The sequence below is a fragment of the Chelmon rostratus genome, chromosome 2, assembly GCF_017976325.1.
Source record: "Chelmon rostratus isolate fCheRos1 chromosome 2, fCheRos1.pri, whole genome shotgun sequence".
Classification (NCBI taxonomy): domain Eukaryota; kingdom Metazoa; phylum Chordata; class Actinopteri; order Chaetodontiformes; family Chaetodontidae; genus Chelmon; species Chelmon rostratus.
In genome coordinates, this window is record NC_055659.1 from 29167600 (window position 1) to 29187611 (window position 20012).

The 20012-nt window shown below is 42.7% G+C and overlaps 1 protein-coding gene across 1 annotated transcript in view; it reads right to left on the bottom strand.

The window, feature by feature from the left end:
• LOC121613881 (copine-9-like) overlaps positions 1-20012 on the bottom strand; it is a 154795-nt gene that overhangs the window by 122783 nt on the left and 12000 nt on the right. The window contains exons 2-3 of the mRNA XM_041947578.1: positions 17315-17355; positions 7587-7633 (exon numbers count right to left, since the gene is read on the bottom strand). Coding sequence (XP_041803512.1) covers positions 7587-7633; positions 17315-17355 — 88 coding nt within the window. The remainder of the gene's footprint in view (positions 1-7586; positions 7634-17314; positions 17356-20012) is intronic.

Sequence of the window (20012 nt, forward strand, 5' to 3'; positions counted from 1 at the left end):
CCATTTAACTATTGCTAATGCTACTGCTAACCGCTAGGAAGAACAGAAGAAGACAATACAGTTCCGATGCTACCATTTAGCTAATGTTATGTGCTAACCGCTACCTGCTAAGAGAGACAGAAGAAGACAATAACGCTAGATTCACCTATACTGTTAATGTTAATTGCTAGCTACCAATACTAACTGCTAAGATACTATCATACTCTCACCGCTTTAGCTATTGTTAGCTGCTACAATGCTACCACAGGCCTAGATGCCACATGTAACTGCCGATTGCCACACTACCATCATCTACCCCTGCCTCTCACCAACTGCACCAAGAAAAAGCGGGGTGGGAATACAAACCCTGGTTCGGGTAGGGGATAGAAAATAAAGAGGTAGAGTCAAAAGATGAAAGTAGGGATTGGATACAGACCCTTGTTCGGGTAGGGGGTGGAAAATTTAGAAGGTGCTGAAGGTGGAGGCCTAAACCACAGACTAGATTTAACAGCCTCTTCTAACATTTCCTTCAAGAAGCAGCAAACCCTACCATTTCCTTCAAAAAGCAAACAGAGCAGGAAAACAAACCCTAACATTTCCTTCAAGAAGCAGACAAAACAGGAAAACAACCAAAAAGATCAAAAAACAAGCCAACTCTGTGTCTTACCACGCAAACTCACCTGAACAGGCCGCATGGTCACAAAGAGAGACTCTAGCTGGCCACACCCCCACCTTATCTAAACTTCCTGGTTCTCTTCCTATTGGCAGAGCGAGAAGATGGGGCGGGGAAAGCAGAGCAGAGGAGAGGTGTCTTGTTCAGACTTTAACCTCTTCTCTTGCCGGGTTAGGCATGCATGTCCTCTGCCTGCCCCCCCACTGTCCCTATTTCACCCCCCAACTACTATTATTTCTCCTGATCCATATCCACTGACTAGACCTAGCAGCCTCATCTGACATCTCCCTCACTGTCTTTCTTAAATTTTGCCCATGCACTCCCAGCTCCCTCAACAGTGAAACAGCTGACCCTGCAACAAAACCTCTACACCCCACTTCAACCGGACAGACCCTGGTCTTCCATCCCCTCTGCTCAGATTCTGTCTTTAAATCTGCATACTTAGTCTTCTTCCTTTCATAAGCTGCCTCCACTGAATTTTCCCAAGGGACTGTTAACTCAATAAAATACACAGTCTTTTTACTCATGGACCATAAGACAATGTCTGGCCTCAGATTACTATAAACTATTTCCTGGGGCACAACTAGCTGTCCTCCCAAGTCAACCTGCATTTGCCAATCATCAGCCCCTACCAGGCAGCCACCTCCCTGCTTTCTCCCTGACTTAGCAGCTTTATTTTTCTCCCCCTCTCGAACAAACTGCACATCTAACCTCTCCTTTCTAGAACTTCCAGAATTCACCTGCTTCCTTCTCTCCTCAATGCCTGCGGCTAAGCTTCTCAGCACCTGATTATGCCGCCATGTATACCGGCCTTGTGATAAGCTAATTCTACAACCTGACAAAATGTGCTTTAAACTTGCTGTACCTGAGCAGAGTGGGCACGATTGATCGCCCTGTACCCAGAGACTTAGGTTCTGCGGGGTTGGCAACACATCGTATGTCGCCCCTATCAGAAATTTAATACGGCCTTCCTCCATATTCCACAGGTCCCTCCAACTAAGTTTCCTCTTCTCAACACCTTCCCAATTCAACCATTGTCCCTGTTTGGCTTGACCAACTGCTTTTGCCCCTCTTAACAACTCCTCCTGCCTACGCACCTGTTCCACTACAAGCTTTCTTTTCTCCTTTAGACCTGCTTTATTCCACACTGGTTTGCCTGGGCCAAGCCCCAAGCCTCCCCGGCCAAATTGAACATTTCCTACTATTTCTGCATGCCTAAGAGCTGCCTCTGCCTCCTGCACTGCTGCCCTTGGGTTCCATTTCCTCCCCCCAGAAGGATTCGGAACCACATTGCTAACTAACATGTCCTTACTCCCAGATAATAAAAGTTCTGTCCTAACCTTAGTGCATTTAAACTCCTCTGTTAGACTGGATACTGGCAGCTGAAGCATTCCTTTCCCATACAAAGCTACATTGCTTAAGCACCTGGGAGCACCCAACCATTTTCTAATATAAGAGCTAACTAGCCTTTCCATTCTCTCTGCTACAGATAATGGGACTTCATATACTGACATTGGCCACATTAACCTAGGATACAAGCCAAACTGCAAGCACCACAACCTCAGTTTTCCTGGGAGCCCTGATTTATCTATTCTCTCCAGCCCTTCTGCAACATCCTTTCTAAATTGCACAACCTGTTCAACATCATTCAGGTCCACATTGTACCACCGTCCTAGACTCTTAACTGATTTCTCCCTAATTGTTGGGATTTCCTCACCATCTATAGCAAACTTTCTATCACTTACTTTCCCTCTGTATATTGAAATACTCCTTGACTTACTAGGCTTAATCTTCATACTAGCCCACTTGAGATTCTGATTGACTTTATCTAACAACCTCCTTGTACATGGCACTGTTGAAGTTAGCAGTGTCATATCATCCATATAGGCCCTAATTGGTGGAAGACGCATTCCATTCTGCCGTCTCTCTCCACCTACGACCCACTTGGAAGCCCTAATAATTACCTCCATAGCCATTGTGAAAGCTAGCGGGGACACTGTACATCCTGCCATAATACCAACCTCCAATCTTTGCCAGCCTGTTGTGAGCTCTGCGATACTTGCACACAGTCTGATGTCTTGGAAATATGCTTTCACCAAGTTAACAACTATCTCCGGCACTTTAAAGTAGTCAAAGGAACTCCAAATAAGGTTATGTGGCACTGACCCAAACGCATTAGCCAGATCTAAAAATACAACATTCAAGTCTCTTTTCTCCCTCTTAGCTGTCTGAATCTGATGCCAAATCATGCTAGTATGCTCTAAGCATCCCGCAAATCCTGGTATCCCTGCTTTTTGCACTGTCGTATCTATCATACCATTCCTTTCTAAGTATTTAGCCAGCCTCTGTGCTACGATACTAAAGAAAATCTTTCCCTCAACATTTAGGAGAGAAATCATCCGAAACTGGCTAAGGTCCGATGACTCCTTCTCCTTAGGGATGAAGACACCTCCTGCCCTGCGCCATGCTCTTGGAATACTTTGTTTCTCCCAAACTATTCTCAGGTATCTCCATAGTGTCCTTAAGATGCCAGGTGCACTCTTATAGACACGGTAGGGGACTCCATTAGGCCCTGGGGCCGAAGAAGCCTTTGCACGCCTAACCACCTCCACCACTTCTCTCCACCTAGGTGGGCTCACATCCATCTCCTGCTCCACTTCCCCTAATGGTGGCATGTCAGGTGGAAGACCTATGTTCCTATTCTCCTTTGAATCTGAATACGTCGACTTCAAATACTGTTCAATCTCTGATTTCGTTGCCTTAAGTTGCCCTCCTTTTTCTTGATTAAACAAGCCTTTCACAAAATTAAAGGGGTTCCTAAAAAATGCTGACCTTGCACGTTCCTTCTTCTTTCTCTTCTCCCTAAGGTGTTCTGCCCTTCTGAGTACTGCTAACCTGCTTCTCAGTTCCTCCTGCAACACCTTAATTCCCTCCCTTTCTTCTTCTGTCGCCTTCCTCCACTGCTTTCTTAACTGCCTCCTTTCCTTTACTAACTTCTCTATTTCTCTTTGCCGCCTAGACTTGCCGACCTGCACCCTCTCGCCTTTCCTTTTGACAAGCACCCCAAATCTCTCTCGACCATAGGAGTAGATCACATCTCCAATTTTATCCAATTTCTCCACTACATCTCCTCTAAGCCTGCTTAATATGACTGATAAATCTCTATCAACTGCCTCCCACTCTTTGCTATCATTAGCCCTCGGCCACTTAACTCTAGCTTTCTGCTCCATGCTTCTCTCCTTGGCTGGCCTGTTGCCCTCAACACCAACTGCATCCCCTCTCCGTACCTCCTCCTCTCCAGGGATAGTGTTACTGATATCCTGCGAACTGTGGTTTTCTACCTGTCGCTGGACTTCATCCGACTGATTCGACTGACTTCTCAAGAAATACTGGTCGATGCGGCCACTCTGCCCTTCCACCGCTAAACACTTCCTCCTTCCCTGATGAGTTCTAAGGCCTCGGATTGATGTTATTTTCTGCCAGCCACATGGGCAAACTTGAAGCTTCTTATCCTCTGCTGCACAACTTTTGCTCTCCTTAGTTGCCTTCCCTGTCACCTGAGTACTGCTACCTCTGGCCCTAAGAGATGGGTCCGTGCCCCCATCCCTCACTGAGTCATGTATCCAAGGCATAGTCATATCCGTTATCCTGTTCGTTACCATGCAATCCACCTGTGAGTCATCTTCCACCCCTGCTCTCGCTGACTCTTGGGGTATTTTCCTTATATTGGTTGTAGCTAAGTCTGGTTGTAGCAAGGTTAAGGCTTGCCACTGCTGCCATGGGTTGCTAGCCCATACCAGCACCTGTGGGGTCTTTTCCCTCCTGTCAGCTGTCTTTCCAAGCAGTCACATGGTCTTTCCCATGTTGTCAGCTGCTCTATTCACAACAGTCACTAGCCAAGCTAGTTGTGAGTTAATTTAAACACAAGATACTTGTGCTCAAAAAGAGGATTCATTCTCAGTGAAGAACCTTGGAGCTCTAATCTGCCTCTATACCTGCCAAAGAGCAGTGATTCCTAACACGTCTCTGGGGGTCATCAGGTGGAAACCTCCCTTCAACAGTGTTTCGCCTACTTAGTCCCACTACACCTCCAGGAGGTTAGGCAGTGAACTCCGGCGTCCCAGAGTCACCCCCCCTAGTGCCAGTTCACACTGCTCCTACACAATCCAAACAGCACCGCCACGTTCAACTGACCCAGAGATGCTCCAGGTAGTGGCCAGTACCGATGCTACCAAAAGTTTAAACACAGCCCAGTTATAATGTAGGTCTGTACTAAGTGCAGATTTAATCACTAATTAAGCCAGGCTGCATGCCACAAACTAGTTCTTACATAGATATGAGTTGTTACTAAATATTTACACCCAGTAAGTGACGGCTAGAACTATTGAGCTGCTAACTGAACCTACTGCCAAAGCTAACGTTAGCCTGCTAATATTTCTAATTTAGACTGAAGAGTAGAACAGGAAATGGGATGCTGTGGATATGACCTGACTGATCAGAATTCAGTGTAATAATAAAGTAAATGTAGAGTTTTTAAATCGCATACCTTTAAAAGAAAAAACACAATAGAACTTCTACAGCAATAATGTTGAGCCAACTGACAAAAAAACATAAGCCACACATCTTTCCATGTATGCAAAAGGTCTGACAGTTACATTAATATATTCTTTGCTAAGCTGAGCTAAGACATTCCTTAAGTTTTAGCCGTTCAAATGGTTAACATTTAACTAATTTGAAATTAGCTAGTAGTTAAAAATGTATGAAGGACTTAACAAATAGCTCTAGCCTTTTTCTGACAAATTCAGCCTGATTTTTTTTGACAGAACAAAGCACAAATGACTGTAGAGCAGAGAGTGAGAGACACCGAGGCAGAGGAGAGAGAGAGAGAGATGAGATGAGGTTTTCTATCTTTACAAAGCCACAGTGTTCCAGGGCCGAACACCCAGAGCGTCTCTCATGATTTTCCATGTTATGAATTCCTATATTTGGCTGCCGAGGCTTCACAGAAGGGCTTAGTTTTATTACATTCTGTTTGCTTTAAAACAGTCTGATCAGTGTGACCGTCACAGCACATCTTGCTGCACGCCTGCTGAGACTCTCTTTAGTTCTGACCTTACTGGAGGAAAGCACGGGCCATTTTTTACATGTCGGTTTGTTTGGGTTTTCACAAATGTGCTGAGAATGAGAAAGACTTTTTTGAGGGATTGCTGGTATTTTCAAGCTCAGCCTTGTTTAAGAGGAATGTTTTTTTTCATTTTGTTGAGTGGCTCTGTTTTGTCTCTTTCTGCTCCTGCTCTCCAACACATACTCATCAAAATTCCAGGAGCATTTAAAAGAAGAGCTTTTGATTAACAAGCAAGCCTTGATTAAAACACAAAATACATGTCTCACTAGAGTTGAGTGTTTTACTGTGATTAATACATGTAAGTGGTAATTCTGAAATTCAGTACTTCACACTGCAGCCACTGCTGGATTAGTGCTTTTGTTTACAGTGGATGAACACTTCTTCAGGGGTTTCCTTCAAACACTGATCATAACCACCAGCGTGAGGTTGACATGTAAGAGGTTTTAACAGTGAGCAGTTTGTATTTATACACATGTGACATGTGATATGTGATCGTTAAAAAATATTTAACAGTATTTCATGCCACAACATAGGCAAAAGATTACAAGAGCTGTGAAGTGGGATGTAGACTGTAGTGGGTTGTAGGCTTAAATCATTTCAACTGAAGCCTATCTGGCTTAATATTAGAGAGTATTTTAAAACAATGTAAAAATCGACTGTATAAAAGAAACAGCCAATATCACACACAGGTCTGACATATCAGGGCTTTACAGCTGTCAGGGCTGATGTGTTGGATTTGTGTTGCCTATTTACACATCCAGCAAACAGAGCAATAGCAGTCATTTCAAGTTGTGTTTCAGGCCACCTACTAATACTCATTCTCTTTGAGCTCTGTTTCTGTCTCCACCAGAAAAATATCTGGCTGGAGTAGTGAAACTGAACCAGAAAGTAAAGTTGCAGGATGCACAAACTGAAACAGTGAACTGAGAGACGCTACAGCTGAGGGAAATTGCAGAACTTGTGATAATTCTGTAGGTTTGTCACGACATTACACGGTCATTATAAATTCATTTGATCCATTTTTAATATAAATTATTGATAAATGCAGTTTAAGAATCAATCAATCAGATGGAAGTCCATTAAGTCCTGTTAACACCCACTTGAGGACAGTTGTGATATTGCACGTCACATGCTTTATGGGTAATGGCTGGATACACAAAGAGGACACTCCACACAGTTATGGTTGTAAGGCAGTAAGTGTTCACACATGCTCACATGTGCATATGTCTGCATGGTTATACATTGTGGGCTGCACAGAGATACTCGCAGGACCCTCATGTCCCTGGAAAGATGAAGTAAAAGACATTATGCAGACGCTCACAGCTATTCAGTTGTGGAAAGTATAAGTTAAGATGCACAGGCTAACATAATATTGTACTGACCAACGGTGGACACAAGGAAACACAACTGTCAAAGCGTCTAAAGGAAATAGAGAAACAACCATCCTTCACAAACACACCAGACCACTGCTGTGAAAATGAAAGCTCGCACTGTGACAGTGTCAGTACTGCTGCTTCAAATGGTACCACTACTTATCACATGACCACTGACCTCCACATACTCACCTTAAGATCTTGTATGTGGACAAACATCAGGTGACTGTGCTCACTGTTGATGGAGTTTAACCATGCATAGTGCAAAGTCCATTTACGGCAGACTGTCAGGACCACCCCATTTTTTGTCAGTTGCAAACTGAACTTTCAGCAAAACATACATTTTCTGATCGACCCAGTCATCAGTTTTATCTTGAAGAACTGAAAAAAAACAACAATTTCACCCGGACTCAAGACTTAAAGCCGTTTCCCTCACCTCTCTCCACTCCTTGGTTCCCAGGCCTTGCACGTACAGCACCACCACTGAGAAGAGAAAGAAACATGCACACGTTTTAGAGTTACTTTAGCCCTTTGTAGATTTCAAGCCAAATTATATTCTCAAAATCACACAATATGAATGCAGATAATCACGGGTGCAGCACCACAGTACAGCAACTAAATGCCTGCAAAAGTGTCCTTCCTTTAATGATCAGCCTCTCTGAATGAGAGCTGCAGAAGCAAAGATTAAACTTTGACTGTGCCTTCGAGGAAATTGTGTTGCTGCACAACAGTAATAAGGTAAGGTGGAAGGGAAAACCCAATTAAAATAATAAGTGAAATGAAGTTATTGAATGCATGAGGTATTAAAAGCCTATGGTAAGAAAGTAGAAAAATATGTTAAAAACCACCATCAAAGATTCAGCCACGAACAGATAATAAATCACTTCCAGTGCTTTGTTGCAGGAAGTCGACTCGTTTATTAAAACAAAGTCTCTTTCTAGAAAGAAGTGTGTGGATTGTGTGGACTCAACAGGAGTGTTCTTGTGTCACAGTAAGTGAAACTCAAACCTGTTAGACTGTTTCTCACCAGCATGCATTTTGTCTATCCTACAGGTCTAACAAGCATTTCCCCCCTCACAGATTTTTAGTACATGGCTGCAAAAGCATACAGTAAGAAAATGTAAACAATCAGGCTGCTTTCTGGAATGTCCTGCTTTTGCCTTTCATTATTTTCCACAATGCAGTATGAACCAACCGCTCCGTAAACTCTTTATATTTGCTGTTCTAAACACTGTGTGTTTGGCTGTGCCTATTATTGTGCATGACTTGAAAATTTAATAGAATTTAAAGGAGTGAGCTCTAGAAGAATTCACCCTGTACAGTTGTCATTAATGGAGAAATTAGCTATGGAGACCAAAACTGTTTTTGTAGTCGCCTGTAAACATGTTCACTTGGGCTGCTGGACGTTTTAACCCTATAATGCCTGACCCAAGAAATAATGGACAGAAAATTCAATTTTTTTGAATTTGAAGACTTTATTTGGCCCTTTAACATATGATGATAATTTATGAATTGATGATTGTACAGAGTTGTGAGTGTTTTTTAATTCTTTTAAATTAGCAAATATGTTTTTTTGTTTGTATCGTTTTTACCATAAGGTAATGCAAAACATTTCAGAAATACATATATCAAATATGACCCACGGCATTATAGGGTTAATATGGTGTCCATGGACTTGACTTTGACCTTGACTCTCTTTTGGAGCCTGCCTGTATAGGTCACTGCACTTTTGTTTTGCTACATAAGGACACACTGTGGTTCTGATTACTTTGGCGCTGAATGTTGGCTTGAGATATAAATCGTGAGGTATGGAAGCATCCAGCATGGAGGGAAGTTGGACTGGGCCAGTGATAGACTGCATCGTTAAACCACAGACTGCTTTTAAATTACGCTAAATTACATAAAACAAGGAATGCCTTTTAAAAAGAAGAGGTTATATAGCATGCAGGAGCAGCACATGGGCACCATTTAGCTCCAGCTTGTATACACACACACACACACACACACACACACACACACACACACATAGTACAGGAGCTTTCAGCATCAGGCTGCTGTGCTTCAGCTGACGGCTCAGTTGGCCATCCAAACACTCAGGGACTCTTCAGGCCTCCTCGAGGTTAAAAGCAGCACATCACTTCCATTAAACAGTGCTCCTCTTCCTCCTCCTGCTGCTGTATCACCCTCCCACTGCTCCTGCTCTAAAAGGAGCTTTAGGAGTGAATATTGGGAGGATATTGTGCTGTTTGTACAATCTATTTTCACATCTGTCTGGAAACAGAAGCGATCACACTGAGATTGGCAGAAAATGATGAATAGAAATACCATGAAGAGACTTTGGTTTGTTGAGGTTTACTTTAGTTCCTCTCTCCTCTTGTGTTCTCTTCTTCTACTCCTCCACAGCTCTACCATTTAACTCTCATCTTCTCTTGTTTCCTCCTCCTCCTTTTTCTGCTCTCCTCTTTCTCTCTTCACTTCACTTCCTCCTCTCTTCTCCTTTTCTCCTCTCCCCTTTCTTGTCCTCCTCTTCTCTCCACCCCCACTCCCCCCTCTTCCTCTCCTCCTTCTCCTCCTCTTCTCTCCAGTCATCCTGTCCTCTCATCCTTCCTTCTCATTTCTTTGTCTCCTCTCCTTTTTCTGTCATTCCTGCTCTTCTCCTCTTTCTCATCCATCTCTCCACTTCCTTTCGTTTTCTACTCTCTTCTCTTCACTCCTCTCCTCCTCATCCTCCTCTTCCCTGCATCAAAGCAGAGCATGGTAATGGCAGGCAGTGCAGAGAAAGCCTCATGTTTCTGCTTCAGTGGGACAGGAGGCCAGTCGACCACGACGACCCAGCCACCACTGGGACCTGTACAGCCAGATTCTCTCTGCTCTCCTCTTCAAAGGGGGAAAAAGAAATGAAGGAAGGGAGAGGAAAGAAAAACAGGGTCAAGCTAAATTAATAAATACCGAAACAGAGGGGAAGAGGCAAGAGGCTGACAGTTTAACAACGGTTGGCTAACGGATTCCATTTGGTAGAAAGAGAGAAAGTGAAACATTTATGGCCAGTGACCAGACTCTGTGTGTGTGTGTGTGTGTGTGTGTGTGTGTGTGTGTGTGTGTGTGTGTGTGTGTGTGTGTGTGTCTGTGTCTGTGTCTGTGTATGCATGTATGTGTGAGAGAGAGAGTGAGAGAGGTGTTGTGAGAGTATGGCACCAACAAGCATCCATCCATCATGATCACAATCACATGCACTATGTGTGTTCTGCACAGCACTCCTGAAACATTTACACTGCCGGCATGTGTGTCTGTGTGTTCATGTGCATGTGAGCATGTGTGTGCATGCATGTCTGTGTATGTGTGTACTGTGTGTTGTCAATGCATGGTACATGTTGCACTATGGAGAATCTGAATTTGAGGATATCAAAGTGTACATCAGCCCTCTGTTTAAGAGTGCAGAGAATGAGACGGACATAGAATGAATGAATGGAGTGAGTTCTTAACCCCTTAACGCCGATTGTCGTGAATTCGCATCATACCACTTTAATCCACATTGCAGCCGAATCGCGCATGCATTCCTCTTGTGCATATTCAACACACACCTAGGAACCTTTTGCAAGCACTGGTTTCTCGTCGGACCGGTCAAAGTGAAAATTACATCCGTTGTGTTGTTGTTACAATGTAATGGTTGTAAACCAATTTTGTGGCTGTTCTGTTGAAATAAATGAATTCTGAATGGCTTTTATGATGCACATTTATGAATTTCTAAAAAAGTATTTTTATTGCATTTAAGCATTAATGTCTGTTGTCTCTAATTTGCATCATACCTAAATTTATATCTGTTGTATGCGCTACAGAAAAATTAACAAACTCCTCTTAATTTAGGCTCAATTTGAAAGCAAAAACACACAGAATTCATTTTTTAATATGATTCTAAATAAATTCAGGTGTCAAGGGGTTAACCCTCTAATGATCTAGACCATTCAGATCATAGGCAAGATAAAGAAAGGACATGTCTTCTTCCCACAAAGCTAGTTAGTTACCTTCCTACATCCTTGAAAAGTAGGCTCAGAAAAATAACTACAACATAGGTGACACATGTAAGTAAGATTAACACACCTGTTCAGGTTGTTGGAGGTCAACATACAGAAATAAACTCTGAAAAACTTTGTGAATCAGCCACATGTGAAAACTGCAGCTGTCATGTCAACTGGAAATTTTGACCAGAAGTTTTAGAAACATTCATTAAGCTTTATTGGTTTGTTAGGGATTTTTATGTATTTATTTAGTTCAGGTTGGCCAAACATCATTGTCATAGTTATAAGACTAAAATGTTGACAGGAACAGGATCAGGCATTTTTCACAGTGCCATGGGACTGACCATTTCATTTAAGGCAAATTGTGGTTACTTGGGGTAGATAGTTATACTTTTAAATATGCAAATGCTAGGAGAAGCTGGACTGCCCTAGTGACTATTTTTGTACTCCAAAGGGTAGAACTTTTCCAAGTATTTAATTAGATGCAGTTACTTTGCCATAAAAGGTCAGGCAGGGCAGCTAATTTGGGAAGATCTGAAGAAGACCAACAAGTGCCAAGTGAGGGAGATTAATGTAGTGTTAGTTTAAAAAAAAAATCTCTGATTTTACTGCAGAAACTGGGTTGTGTGAACTCATGAAGGTTCTGAAAATATAAGATTCCACATTTCTGTGCTAAAGTTCAAACGCGCAGCCAACTGACGGTGGTTTGAGCCGTTTTAGCGTGGAAGCAAAGATGTGTGCTGGATTATCGATGTGAGCAGAAACCCATCACAGGGAACTTTGCCTGGTCAGCGCTGCCCGCCTAAAGGATGTGAGCAGATGATAGCCGGAATCACAAATCTAATCTCACAGGCATTTCCACAGAGATGAAAGTCCAGCTGAAGCCCGCTGCATTCAGCCGACAGAGACTGCAAACACACACACACACACTCGCTGCAGGAAGGATGCCTTCCTCAGAGCGAGGCGGACTGGTCAACCATCGGGGTGTCCTCTGGGTCACTGTCAGACAGGATGTGTATGGAGCAGCCAATCATTTCTTCTATATTCATGATTTATGAAGTGCTCCTGAAATGCTGCACTGCTGGCAGGAACATTTGGATGTGACCTCCATTTAAATAAAGCAAGTGAATGCAGACTTCCAGTGAAAGGCTGCCGTTCAAGATGATTTGAATACAAAGTCACAGAGAGCTGCCATGAACATCAGACTGAACGGCCATTTCACCTCACTAATCAATCTGGCATCGTGTCAGCCATGTTCTGTTTGGGAGGGGTTGTTCTTTTGACTAAATCAATCAAGTGATGTCATTTTCAGTCAACATGGACACGGTGGGAGCAGTTTTAGGACCACGTCTTTCACATCACACCTTTCACAACAATCTAAGAAACACGCAGATTTAAGATTTTTATTTCAGTAATGCTGACATCACGACTCATGTGACGTACAGACATAAACAGGAAAGAGGTGCCAGTGGCAGATTTCACTGTTCCTCTCAATATTAGAATTATTGCATCTTTAATTACTGGAAGTATTTCTTTGCCTGAATAATTAAACAAGCACACTAAAATCTGTTCATGCTAATTAGTGCTATATAATTTACACTGTTAATGGTAAGACACTGAACAATTCATGGGCCAGCTGACATTAAATGTTTCATGTTTGTCTCATGATACTGTATATAGTGTACACTTGCTGCTGAGGGAGTCTACACATTAACGTACAATGCTTAGCCATGAACTTAAAGTTGTATTATTTGTTATGACAAAGGGAACCAACTTTAAACTCAGCGGTAGTTGGTTCTGGTGAGGTCATGTGACTAACTAATGAGCACTAAATCATGAATGAGTTGTCACCGATCAGCCAGCCTGTGACCTCCAATGGTTGGTGGGTTATCAGTCAGTCAGTCTGTACAGAATCAATGCAGAATGTTACCCATTTATTGACTCCATCAGTTATCTACAGGCCAGGATCTATCATCTATCAGTAGCTGTCAATGCTGTGTGACATTATCGGTACGTATCGACCCCACCCTGTTGTGGCCGGACGCCTGGGTCACATAGAGGGGTCTAACCGGGGACATGAAAGAGCTGAGGGGGCATCGCGGTCACAGCGAGTCCAGCTTTCCTCTTAACCCCGGTGGGGAGGAAGGGTTTGAAGTTCAGGACCCCTCTGACACAATCATTACCCTCCATCAGGGCTCTCCACCTCCGCCCAGTCCAGGAAGAAAGACTAATCCATGGGATGTGTCGATAAAGGACCCCCGGCCTGCTGACTGACTGTGTGCAGCAGTGTGTGTGTGTGTGTGTGTGTTCTGGCCTGCTGTCCCTACCAAACTATAGGTAAACCCAGAAGCATGCAGCTAAATGTCTGTCTGATCCTTCAGTTGCTATCATTTCACATACTATTTAATATTCTTATTTCTAATCTCCCACATTTTTGTCTTAAATAATAACACCTATAAAATGATGTGCACGTTGAGAGTTAAGAGGCAGAATCTGTCAGAATCTTTCATTTAATGGCTGCCACAACTCAGTTCATGAATGAAAATCAGCGCATTATAAGATATCCTTAATCCTGCCTGATGGCCACAGTGGAAAATCTCCTTTCTGCCTGCCTGTCACTGCTTTTAATTCCATGAAGCCCGCTGAAACGACTGTAGTAAGTGTTCAGAACAGCTGATTACAGTTGACATTTACCTTTTTTTCTTGCATTTGGAGCAACATTTTACAGAATCACAAAGTTTACTTGAGGTTTTTGGCTTCACAGGAGTTTTATCATACTCACTGATTGTTAAACAAGATGAAAAAGTGTGGGCTCTAATCTGGAGTCCATGAACCACGTCCAAATCTACAGACTGACATTAGATAATCAGGATTCTTGCACAGTGATGTACTTGTGAGAGTTTGTTGTGGGGCTGTGAGATTAAGGTACTGTAAGGACACACAGAAACACCACACTTCTCAGTTTTCAGAAGTGTGAAATCTTGTGAGATGTTACATCAAACAAATCTCAGTTGGTTTTAAAAGCTGCAAACAAAAGTCTGAAATAACAAGCATGAGGCCCGAATGTTTGTTTTATTTTAGAAGTGCTATGTCCACTTCTCAGGCAGTTTGAGGTCTGCGGTGGTAAACCACACTAGTGCCACTTAAATCAGCAGCTCTTACTGTAACACTGCTCCTGAGGGACCCCCGGCATTACTTTCCATCTCTTCCTGCTCCATGCACATGCAAGTCACATCTGTTCAGCCAATCACAGCAGACAGACACTCGTGACCAACTGAATAATGTCTGATTTATATGCATATTAATGACCACACTTTGCAGGTTTTATCCAGCTTAAAGCTAAATTCATTTCTTTTTTCTGTTTCTGCAAAATATACAGCAAAATACAAGGAGCCTGTTCACACCTGCCATTTGACATACTCCTGAGGTCCGCTTCTGTAAAGTGACCTCAAAATCTAGTTTTAAGGAGTCCGTCATTTCAGTATATTGCACTTATATAGGGCATATTCCCAAATAGATGTGATCTTATTGATCAATTAAAAAAAAAACTACTAATTAATGTATAATGCACAGACATAGGGGAAAAAGTGGGGTCAAGAGGGGCCCACAGCTGATTTATTCCAGCTCTGGGACTGTGTGAAGAATTTCTTCATTCACTCCAGTGTTTTTAACCGTGTTAGCAGCATGGCTCAAGAGACGGTGAGGGCAGCTGGTCACACAGTCGGTCCACCAGACTGAAATATCTCAAGAACTGCGAGATGGACTGCTACAGACATTCATGTCCCCAGAGAATTAGCACTATCAACCCTGACCTTTCCTCTAGCGCCACCATGAGGTCAACTTTTTTGGTTTTTAGTGAAATGAAATGAACAACTACTGGATAGACTGGAGAGGAACTTGGTAGAGACATTCATATTACAATTCATCATGTTCACGAATTTTGACGACATAGACTTTTCTTCAAGCACCACCATCAGGTCAACATTTTAATTGGTCAAATACTATAAATTTAGTTCTAACCAAGAGATGTTAGCTAACAAACTAAAATAAGATGCTAAACATGGTAAAAGTTCTACCTGCATGTCAGCATGTTAGCATTGGCACTGTCAACATGTTAGCATGCTGTTATCATTTAGCACAGCACCGTGCGTGTGTATAGCCTCACGGAGCTGCTACCATGTTTGTTTGTCACAGTCTATATCACCTAACCATCAAACATCTCCTCACTACTGACTATCCAATAAAGGCAAAAACACCCCATATAATCTGTTTGTATTGCCTCTGCATGGTGATATTTATGGCTACCGAATGAATCTATCCCTGCATATCTGATTATTACACACTAGCATAGACTACAATCCACAGAGCACCTCCACCTGAGGGGGGTTTAGAGTTAGAGAGCGTCTGCTTCACACCCGATTTGTTCTGACTTGACTTTTTGTCGTGTCGAGCAAAAACCAGTACACGCTCACATGGGTTTTGTCGCGTTGTAGCGTACGACTAATTTCAAAGAGAATTTCTTCTCTTTTGGTCGCAGTGCTGTGTGTGCTTTGACACAGAGATCTGAGGCTCCTTCATCTGCGCTGCACAGAAACACAGTCATGGTGGAATACACAACCCAGCAGCACTGGAACGACAACCACACAGGCACACACACTGAGGACAAGCACATGCATGACACACATACAGCAAACCTCAGGCAAATAGGGCACTATAAGCACCAAAAAGCCATAGGACTGTACATTACACACACACACACACACACACACTATGAGCAGTCCCTTAGTCTCTGTCTTTGTAGTTGTATGTCTATCTAGCATTAATAAACCAATGTTTTTCTGAATGTTCCAAGTATATCTGAATTGTTGGTGTATTCTAATGTTTTCAACCTGAGTCTTGTCATAATTGTGACCATTCTGTCTATGAGTCAGTTTGGCACCTTCGCTGTAGAGATTCTGGCAAAAAACCATATATGTGTGAAAGCAGCCCAACCCCCTACAACATTCCCGCAGTAAATCATTTCAAACCATCGTCGCTGAGTGTGACCAAAAGCCAACACAAAGTTGCCCCCTGTATTAGGAACACTGTAGCTGTGCAATGAGATGTAAAGCTGCACTCATCCTCAACAGGATTGTCTCAATGACCCAGTGCAGTACTGCAACTACAAAACAACGTCTTTAAAACTGGTTAATGTTTGCAAAACTTTCCCAGAGCATCATTCATCATCAGTGTAAAGGCTTTTGGATAAGTGTGCGTAGCCAGAGCTGCTCTGTGCGGCGCCATGGAAGGAAACACTACAGCTAGGCAGACTGTACGATTTTTAAATCTTTTAGTAATTCAAAGCAACTTCTACGCTCACTCTGTACTATTCAACTGACTGGTTTTGACAAGTGCTATAAAGCTTAATTCAAACACAGGGCTTTACACATTGTGACAAAAAAGGTGGCTGGAAGGCTGCAGACAATATGGCTGGTCTGACAGTGACAAAGCAGGAAGTCAGGTGACAGGCGGGAGGCCGGGGTGGATGGATGCTTCAACAAAACATCAGACTAACAAGACTCAACGTTCCCTGGAGCAGAACGATCATTGATGGTTCAGGCAAACAGTCAGGCACTGATCCCTGAACGTCAAACTAGAAACTACCAGTTAGAAACTGAGCTGGATCTAAGATGAGTCAGGAGCAACCAGACTCTGAAAAAGGTCAGAAATTATACAAAGTACAGTGTACTCAGACTGTATCTCACTGCCTCTGTGCCCGTGTGTGTGTGTGTGTGTGTGTGTGGCCAGCAGTCATTAAGTGTCAATAATCCTCCAGTGACTGTTTGCCCTAATTGGAAACAATTCTTGATTCAAAGCCTGCCAGTTGACCCCTGGGACGCAGCTTTTCATTCACTGGGCTGCCTCATTGTGTGTGTGAACGCTCGGGGAGACTATCACTGTGTTACTGCTCACTGATGCTTGCTGTGCACTGATAAGGTGCACGAAGTCGTGATTTAATAATCGCTGCATGAAATTGAACACATTCGGTTTGAGCACTGTGTTGTAAAAGTAAATGGCAGTGGGGACGTGAAATCGCTGCAGAGCAGAAATTACGAACCTGAAAGTTGAATTTGATTAAAAGGGTGAATGAGGAAATGGCAGCAGTTACCTGGATCTGACTTGGAGAAGGTGTCCATGTCTAACAGGTTTCTGCAACAAAAGGAAAGAGATTGTTAGAGATTACAGGAGACAGATTTCTCTCTGTGAGGCTGAGATTTCACTTTATTTTGGCTACAGACATATTTAATATACAGTTTCAGTCATTCTAAAGTGATCATAGAGACTGGCCCATTAGTTAAGTTCAAAACAACAGCATTGCAGCCACCAAGAGGTCACACTTTGATATCCTGTGGCACACATGTTGTATCATTTCCAATAAGTATAAAACTTTAGTCTGTTTCTTAAATGCTTAGTGCAGAAAACCAGCCAGTCTTGTTGTTCTCTGGCCCCTCATGTTAACACATGAGCACATTCCACTATATGAAGTGATGCTGCGTTCATGTCAAACCATAATTATGAGCAGCTGAGGTGGAAAACCATTCAGTTCAGCTTCCAACAATTCCAGGTCGGAGATAATATCTGACACAGACAACATCTCCCACTTATTGAGAAGGTGTCAACAGACAATTTCTGCTGAAATTGTGTGAATGCAGTATTATACTAACACATTAGCATGAACTCTGGCACCTGAGAGAGTCATGTGTTTGTCTCACCAAGTAATCCATGATATTTTCTATATTACGTTTAGAAATTGTCACTAAAAGTACAATAATAAGACCCGGTCAAGCAAATTGTTTCCTTTCAAATCCAATGTTTGTTATTAAAAACTATAAAATCATATATATTAGGCCACTTCAAACAAAGTTCAGGTAACGATTTAAACATTGTTCCAAATCAGTGATTTAGATTTAAACTATAGTCACTGTAGCAACAGTACTTATGTTTCACACATTTGTCACCAGTGAATCCATCCGTGAGTGAACCTGACTCTCAAAATGGATGAGGAATTAAAAGCAGCCTCTCTCTGGTAACTGGCTGTGCTATAAGAATGATAATGCACTTCAAGCTGTCCTCATCCATCCTCATCACTGTGCTTTGCTCCACCACGTCCATTATTTTCTTCATACAGCGCCCCGGTGTCACTGCTGACTTAACCAATATTCGTATATTCACATCCTGTTTCAGTCGACCTCTTCACGATAAAGCACAGTGCTTACATTATGTAAAATCATTTTGACATGAAACATTGACTCAGGCCAAGTTTCACAAGTTCACAAGCAGGACAATGTAGCAAAAAGTTGGCAGCTTCCACTGAAAGCCACGCAGTCCTTCCACCAGCCTGCAACGACGGCTTCATTTCCTTCCCTCTGAGCAGTAACACACTACACACTCCGTCAGTCCTGTGTGTAATGGGTGTAGTGTGGGCACAGTTTGAATGCGTTCCTGTTTATTTGTGTCACTGCGATTTCTCCAGTCAACCCAGCCACCAACAAAACTGGAGAGGCATGAGTTAAGGTGCAGACTCTCATCTCCTGGTCAACATTATCAAAGTTGACACATAAGAGGATTTCTTGTTTCCTCATTTTGTGGCAGCAGCAAGGGAAATTAATCACACAGTCATACACACACACACACACAGAGCATCATAAGACACAGACATCAAATCATTGCCAAGATTACGACCCAATTTCCCTCTAACAACTTGACACATTAGCGAGAATTGACTGCAATAACAAACGAAGTGTTCAATAAAGAGCTGAGGAGCAGTAACTGACAGATGGAAACGGCCCTCTCTGGAGGGCTTGTAGCTGTCAGGGTGATGAGGAGCGAGTCAGAGCGACCGCAGGGAGCGGCACAGTGTGTATCCTCACATGTTCATGCTGGTCTGTTCGTGTCGACATACATGTTCAGCTTCATGCGTGGGCCCGAGCACGGTACCCCTCCCCTGCTACAGACGTGTAAGAGCCATATGTCTTCGACATGCTTTGAGAAATCCTACAGGGGTTTTTGCTGAACAGTTTTCACCTTCTACCCAATGAAGAGTCAAAGTGGAACTTTCAGACTCTGTCCAGAAGGAAGAAAACCTCATTTAAAATCGCAGTGAATCTGTTTCTGTCATTATTAAAACTCCATCCAGGACATACTGTTGAGCCTGACCAGGCCAGGGTGGGAGTGAGACTGTTGGTTTGTCACCCATTTCTCTTGCTCTTCCCACAATGCAGAACTTCCATTGGAAATCTGCCATATGAATCTTTGAAGCTGATTTATGATTGTTAGGTGACTACTGGCAGTGCCAGAAGCATAAATATTACTTCATCTCTATCTGCCAGTTATCAATTTGTTTTACTCCTTGTAAGCAGCATGGAGCTGTTTATTGGTGCCATGGTGCTGTTATAAATAGCCTTAAAGATGAGCGTGTGTTCCTGTGTGTCTTGGACTACGGCTGGTACACAAAGTATATCTGCAGGGAACTGGAGACATTTCCTGAGGGATTTGCTGCCAAGTCTGTTTTCTTTTTTAATGCTTAATCACGCCATCCCTTTCACATGTTGCAAAGTTGCCTCTATTTACGAGCGTAGGCACATTTTATATGGAGTGTGTGTTCCACAGTATGCTGAAGCTGGCTGCTGAGTGGGTATATAGAGTGCGGTTTGAAATAAAATCTCTAGCATTACAAGCAACTGGTAGTAAAGTATTTAAATATCAACAGCACTATATCATGAAAATGAACTGAGATTAAATGAATAGATCCATAGAATGACCAGGCTCAAATTTCATTTTTTTTTTTTTTTTTTTTTGAATAAATA